General features: G+C 33.0%; 1 protein-coding gene across 1 annotated transcript in view; it reads left to right on the forward strand.

The window, feature by feature from the left end:
- The window catches only part of LOC135221707 (phenoloxidase-activating factor 1-like), a 14,296-nt gene that overhangs the window by 5,544 nt on the left and 1,252 nt on the right, over positions 1-7,500 (forward strand). The window contains exons 4-9 of the mRNA XM_064259462.1: positions 1,071-1,269; positions 2,134-2,236; positions 2,979-3,166; positions 5,674-5,870; positions 6,582-6,677; positions 7,044-7,500. The exon at positions 7,044-7,500 is cut by the window's right edge and continues 1,252 nt beyond it. Coding sequence (XP_064115532.1) covers positions 1,071-1,269; positions 2,134-2,236; positions 2,979-3,166; positions 5,674-5,870; positions 6,582-6,677; positions 7,044-7,145 — 885 coding nt within the window. The 3' untranslated portion in view covers positions 7,146-7,500. The remainder of the gene's footprint in view (positions 1-1,070; positions 1,270-2,133; positions 2,237-2,978; positions 3,167-5,673; positions 5,871-6,581; positions 6,678-7,043) is intronic.

The raw sequence follows: 7,500 nt of genomic DNA on the forward strand, positions 1-7,500 counted from the left end.
ATGTAACTAACTCGAAGTTTTCTCTCAGACTCGCACAAATAATAGAACAAGAAATGCCTTGTCTCAAAATTAAACTTATTTCAAATAATCCTTGCAAAATTGGCTCACTTTTTAATTTCAAAGATCGTCTGCAGGACTTTATGAGATCCAACGTTGTATATAATTCAATAGCGCAGGATGCCCTGCTACTTACGTGGGATCTACTCGAAGATTACTGCAGATGAGATATTGCAGCCATATGGGTTTCAGTTATAGAAACAGGTCAAAGAATTAGTAATCCTGAATTTTCTAATATCAAGAATCATGCCGCTAAATGCAAAATAAATGTATCGAAACAGGACTTCTCAATAATAGGTTACACTAAAGACCCGGACCACCTGACTACCTTGGAATCGTTAATTATTAAAAGACTGGTTCCCCCATTGAATAACAACACCTCGGCTTCACCTCTACATCTGGCATAGTCAACGTCTTGGACCTGGCTCTTTCAAAAATCATTCCTTGCTTTCCTTTCACTCTAGTTGGTTGGTACCTCAGTGGTTCTTCTTCCTCTTTTTTAACTGTTTATATTTTTATTGCATTTTAACATGATTACTATTGTGAATCCTTATTTTTAGTTTTTTAATATATGCAATTCTCTTTTAACAGACTGAAGATGCACAAAGTTGATGATGTGCGAAACGTTTTAAAATAAATATTGGCCTTCATGTGAAGTATCAATGGACCTCCTGAACCTTTTATGTCTACGCTCCTGTATACCTCTTATATATTATATATATATATATATATATATATATATATATATATATATATAGTATATATATATATTATTATATATATATGTATATTATTCATATATATATCGGCTGTACAGATAGATAGATAAATGGTAATTTACTAATTTGATATCAGAGAGAATATGGAATATTAGATTATACATGAAGCCAAAGATGTTAAATTTAAACAGCCATTAACATACTAAGAAGTGATACCAAATAAACGAGAATGATTGTTTCTATCTCAAGTATTACTTTCCGTTGTCATTACACTGAAGTATTTCTTTGTAAAAGGTCTGCTGTAGCTCTACAACGACCCCTACAGAAAATCCTGTGAGTTCTCCCGTGACCAACACAGTTCCAAGCAACCCTGGAGGAGGAGAAGTGTTATTGCCCTCTGTCTGTGGGAGAGGAGGACAACTCCACAGAATCTTCAACGGCGTTGAGGCGCCCGTGGGAGCCTTCCCCTGGATGGCAATCTTTGGTTATAAAGGTGAGTGTCAGTCTCTCTCCCTCCATCTCTAGTCAATAGGGTGAGTGTTTTCAGGGTGAGATGGAGGGGAATGCAGAAAGGGAGCAAGCATGAGTGAGGCAAGAGTAGAAGGGGCAAGAATATGTCTGAGTTTTTTTATGGTAGTCGCTGTTAAGGAAGTAAGAAGAATGGAAAAACACCAAAGGAAGATGGAATTATAAGTGAGGATTCTGCAGTACGGTATGAATTATACATACAAATGGCTGACTATGGTTTGTAAAGTGTTTGAGTGACAGAAAAGTTCCAAAAAAAATATGTGAAAGTATCTTTTTTTTCACTATACAAAGTAATTATAAGATTTATAGAGAATAACATTACTTTTAAAACTGCCAAAGGTGCTTGGTGAATCGCGATTTAGAAATTAAGAAAGATGACATAAACATGTAGGAGAAAAACATGTGGAATTAAACAAGGAAGATGGTGAACGGATTTAATGTTTGTTATGAGATATGTGAGAAGTTTGAAATGCAAGGAAAAACTGTATCTGGTATTCATGGATCTAGATAGAGCTTAACATATAAATAGATAATGCGTACAATTTCATTCTCATTTCTGTCTGTTATGTTATGTTTACATTATATATATATATATATATATATATATATATATATATATATTATATATATATTTAGAATGATTGCTAGGTAAAAATACATAAATGTGTTTGTGTTCATGTGATTCTTCACTTCTGTCTTTATAACTCATTTTGGCCATTTGCCAACGGACATTACCAAATCGAGTTTCGTTAAGATCTTCTTACCTCTGTTATATGGAATAAATTTTCCCAACTAATGAGACTAACTGATGCCTGCTGTTCGTCTTCAGATCCTAACCTGCCAGGAGGCCTAGACTGGGGTTGTGGCGGTGCTCTCATCAACGACAAATATATACTGACGGCTGCCCACTGCGTTGTGCCTAGTCTGCCATTGTAAGTACTACAGTACTCTCGGGTGAGATTAGTCAAATTGTCTGATGGAGAGGGGCCGTCATAAGGCAAAAAAAAAAACTGTAACTTACGGAAGCATGTTCATAGATTATATGGGAGAAGGAAAGGTCCTGGTGGTGTTCCATTACTTGACTGACCATAGAAATTTATAGTGGAATTATGAGTTCCTTTCATGACAATACTTTATTTATTTATTTATTTATTTATTTATTTATTTATTTATTTATTTATTTACTTATTCAATTAACTATTTATTTATTTATTTATCTACTTATTTATTCACTTACCTATTTATTTATTTATTTATTTATTTATTTATCTATTTATTTATTTATTCGTTCATTTATGTATTTATCCATTCACTCATTCATTAATTCATTTAATCATTTAAATATTAATCAATTAATATGATTTATCTACTTATTTATTTTTTTATTTATTTATACATTAATAATTTATTCATTCATTCATCTACTCATTTATCCATCTATGTATTTATTCATTCAATTAATTACTCAGTTAATTAATTAATATAATTAATTTAATCGCTCGTTCTTTTATTTATTTTTTCATTAATTACTTCATTTATTCGTTTATTCATTAAGTATTTATTCATTAATTAACTAATTAAGTAATCTGCTTATTTATTTATTTATTTATTTATTTATTTATTTATTTATTTATTTATTTATTTTATTTATTTATTTATTTATCTAATTTACAGAGACGAAATCCGTCTGGGTGAGCACAATTTGGACAAGGACCCTGACTGCAGTGAAGCCGACTGCCCCAGTCACCAGGTATTCAAGGTCACGAGGTCTCAGATCATCTCTCACCCTAATTATGACACCCGGACTCCTTTCAGCGACGACATAGCTCTCATTCGCTTGGATAGGAAAGCTACGCTCAACAGTGAGTCTATTTTTTGTTTTCATATATATATATATATATATAGATATATATATATATTATATATATATATATGTGTGTGTGTGTGTGTGTGTGTGTTTATGTATGTTATGTATATAACTGAATCACGAAAGTTAGGAACGTGATAAATCCATAAATAAAGATATATGCCACGAAGGAAAATAAACGACGGAGTATAAGCGAGACCTTTCGACGTTAAACGTCGTTTATTTTCTTTCGTGGCATATATCTTTATTTATATATATATATATATATATATATATATATATATATATATATATATGTATGTATATATATATGTGTGTGTGTGTGTGTGTGCTTAAAAAAATCACACTAGATACTTTTGACCTCATTATATAAGCGAATACTACAGGAAAAATGATATACAGAAATCCGTGCCGAGCGCTTTGTCGAAGCACAAATGAGATATAGTTGGAAAAAAAGGTTAGAAGGTAAACAAAAAGATCAAGAATACCAGAAAATTGCCAAAAGGGTAAAAATCAAAAAGATAATCCAGGATAATCCGATATCACACGGTTACAAAGCAAAATATAGATATAAACATTAAGAGAAACGGAAACTTAGCCATACAAAATCCATAAACATGAATAAAACTGAATATGTTAATTTTTTTGCTTATATTTATCTACAACTTTTTTAATTATGAAGGCATCGAGTTTAAACAAACCAAGACTTAAATTTAGAACACTTCCATTATCTGACTTGAAACAAGATTCAAGATATTACTTTTAACTGCGTAGCTACACGGGATTAAGGATCTTGCTTGACTCCAGTTAATAGGATGATCTAAATCTCTCATATGTACGAATAATGCATTTGATATTTGGCCAGTTCTCACAGATTACTGATTCTGTTCGAATCTTTGTGAAAGTGATTTTCCAGTTTGTCCGTAATATATTTCATCACACCTTTTACAAGGAATTTCATTTATGTATGCAGACCGACACAGCTTTAGGATAATTTCTCATTATTGAACTCTTAACATTAATATTATCGAAACCAACATTTATGTTGAAAAGCTTTAAAATTCTAGGAATTTCTAAACACCTTTCATCATACTGTAATTTGAGAATCTTATGTTTACTAAATTCAAGTTTGTCAAAGTTAAATAAATATTGTTTTCCTAGCTCCTTTCTATGCTACGTCTACAAAAGTCCTTGTTTATTTAAGTTTCAAGGCAATTTCATAAATAGTTTTAATCTCAGAAACCTTAAAAACATCACAGAAAAAACAGAGAATTTAACATTTTGATGGTAATTTGTGTGTGTATGAATTAATATCACATCACCGTGATTGTATATATATATTACCCCTATCAAAACTACACACGTGGCAACTCTTACCTTTCAGTAGCTGGCCGGCCTCTCTCTGCAAGCAATATCAAACTAGGCTATTGAATTCACGTAAATACAAAAATATGCTATTTATTTGCCAAACTAGATGAACATAAAATGGAACAAAGTGACTAAAAAATGTCATGTTTAAGAACTAAGTCTGACCCACAAAAGAACCGTAAATTATCATTCTACTCTCATGAATTAGTCTAAGTAATCACCCCAAACTCTCACATTGTCAACCACTACATTTCGATAGTCAAGTCTTAGAGAATCCCGTCTCTAGAATAATGACGTGGGACCCATCTGAAACAAAGAGACATATCCAATATATTTCCCATCACACAATTAATGTTAAATAAATGTATACACTTCACACGTCTCTCTTTTCAAAGGCAACGGTTGCTTAGTTATTTAAATATGCCATACCTCTTCGATGGGTTTGTACCAACACCTGGTGTCCTCTGAACCATCATTTGCCTTGCCTCCGGAGCGTGTGACTTTCTCACCCATCATTACACGCACAAACACACAATCCTTAGCCACACCTTAGAGCCCAATAGCAACTGGCTGTAGAGGTCTCGACCTCAAAAATGCATACTCAGCATTTCCTTCTTTGAGGAAGACTGTCGCCAGGTTCTCTCTGTCTCCAAGCCAAGAAAACTGATACATCGCAATTCGCCGACACATTTACTTTCTTCTTTAATATATATATATATATATATGTGTATATATATATATATATATATATATATATATATATATATATCTATAAATATGCACATTAAGAGGTGAAAAAATGAAAAATCAAAGACCAGGTACCAAGCGCTTTTGTGTATTGCTACACTTCTTCGGGGTACAAAGTAAAATAAATAAATAGAAACGTAAACAAGAAAATTTCACAGAACAAAGATCAAAGCCATTAACAAGCAAATTATCATTACAAATTGTCACTACCAAAGAAGTAAGAATACTTTAAAAGCGCTTATATATATATATATATATATATATATATATATATATATATATATATATATATATATATATATATATATATTATATATATATGTACATGATATGAATAAATTTCTGACTTATGTAATCATTCATATTATCACTTTCTGTCTCATACAGGACTTGTACAGCCTATCTGCCTCCCCGATGCACAGTTCGACATTAAGTCGTATTTGAATGGACGAAATGGAACTGTTGCTGGTTGGGGGAACACGGAAGATGGTCCGAAATCTCGAGTCCTGAAGAGTGTTGGAGTTCCTTTCGTCAGTCTCGATACCTGTCAACCTCTATACCAGAACCTGCTCAATTCCGATCAGGTAACGTATACTCTTAGACTAATAACACAGCAGACTGGAAAATAAAACTACTGAAATTCATCATAAGCATACAGAGATGAGGACAAGATAGCAACTCTCATACCGCACTTCAGTCTTCTCTAACTTGTAAAAAGAGGTTTTCACAAAAGTTTATTATTTCGATACTTTAGAAAAGGCTCTTGCAGCACCAAGTTGAGAAAGGGAATTTCATGCCTGTAGATGCAATATATTGTCCATACAACAACGTCATTTTCTATTCATTTCTACGTTTAAGGTGAAAAAGTGTATTTGATTTCACATCTCTTAGAGCTTGAAAGTAGAAAACAACCTTCACTTATTATAAATCTTGCTTACAGACAAGTTCAGATTTGAGCTGTCATTGCTGCTGTAGCAATTACCATGGTTAGCAATTGCAATGCGGTCATAGAATAGGCTGTTATTCTATTCTATTTTGTCTTTTGTTTCTTCATGGTTTTTAATCTGAATCCCTTAAATGTAAGATTCAAAATTTACAGAGCGAAACTACGATTTGTGCTTACAAAAATATTAGATTTTCGTAAGTTTGTTTATTTCAAAATTAGTATGTTGTCATTAAGGGAATAACAAAATGAAGACACAGGTTATTAATTCAATCAGCTTAAGACACATAAGAGACCCTACTCTGATAGGCTGCGATTACCATATCCTCTAAGTTCTGTCATTTATTTCCAGGTCTGTTTTGGCGGCGAAGGTGGCCGCGACAGTTGCAGTGGCGACTCTGGAGGCCCCATCTTCCAGGCATCTACAACCGGAACTCGTAGCACCATTGTAAGTATTGTAGATCTAAAATAGATCCTTGGATGAGTTGTGTTTCAATAATGGCAACTTAGCGTAAACTTAAGTCAGCTAATTTAGGTCTCAGAATAAGTATGTTCTTGTGTATTTCAGTGAAGAAACTCTTCTCTATATGTGTGTGATATATTTACAGTTGATAAACAATCATGTGGTTATAAATCTATAGACATTCGTATACTACAATTTAAATATATTGATTATTTCACGTACATTTTAGATGTGTGACGCAAATATGCATACAGTTATCTGTATATATGTTTTTAAACATATCTACTCGTGTATGGTGGGTTTTTTGTGCATACAATGTCTATGTTGATTAATGCAATGTTTCAATTGCAGTTTGGGGTGGTATCATTCGGCAAAAAGTGTGGAGGAGATCCGGCTATATACACAAGAGTAGCATCCTACAGGTCCTGGATCGTCCAAAATCTGAGACCCTAATTGTGGCCTTTATTGATAAAGATGCCTCCTATACGCTGTTCAAGACTACTATGAGATTCAGGGTCTCTGTAACACGGATTTTTGGACTTTGCTCCTTGTCAAAGCATCGGATGTAGCTGAAAGTTGACATATGTATATTTTACAACCACACACAAATTTTGTCAGCATTATCAATAACCTAAACCCGATAGTTTTAGTTTTCATAGAGTAAAAATGATCTAGCCGACGCCATGGCTAATGATTACGAGCCAAGCGTCGAATAACATTCATTACGTAAGCAAGGTAAACACACCTTTTGACGAAATGTTGCCCCGCCCATCCTCCAGACAGAAACTCCATCGGCTCTGAAACCCAA

Source organism: Macrobrachium nipponense, chromosome 3 (genome assembly GCF_015104395.2).
Source record: "Macrobrachium nipponense isolate FS-2020 chromosome 3, ASM1510439v2, whole genome shotgun sequence".
Classification (NCBI taxonomy): Eukaryota; Metazoa; Arthropoda; class Malacostraca; order Decapoda; family Palaemonidae; genus Macrobrachium; species Macrobrachium nipponense.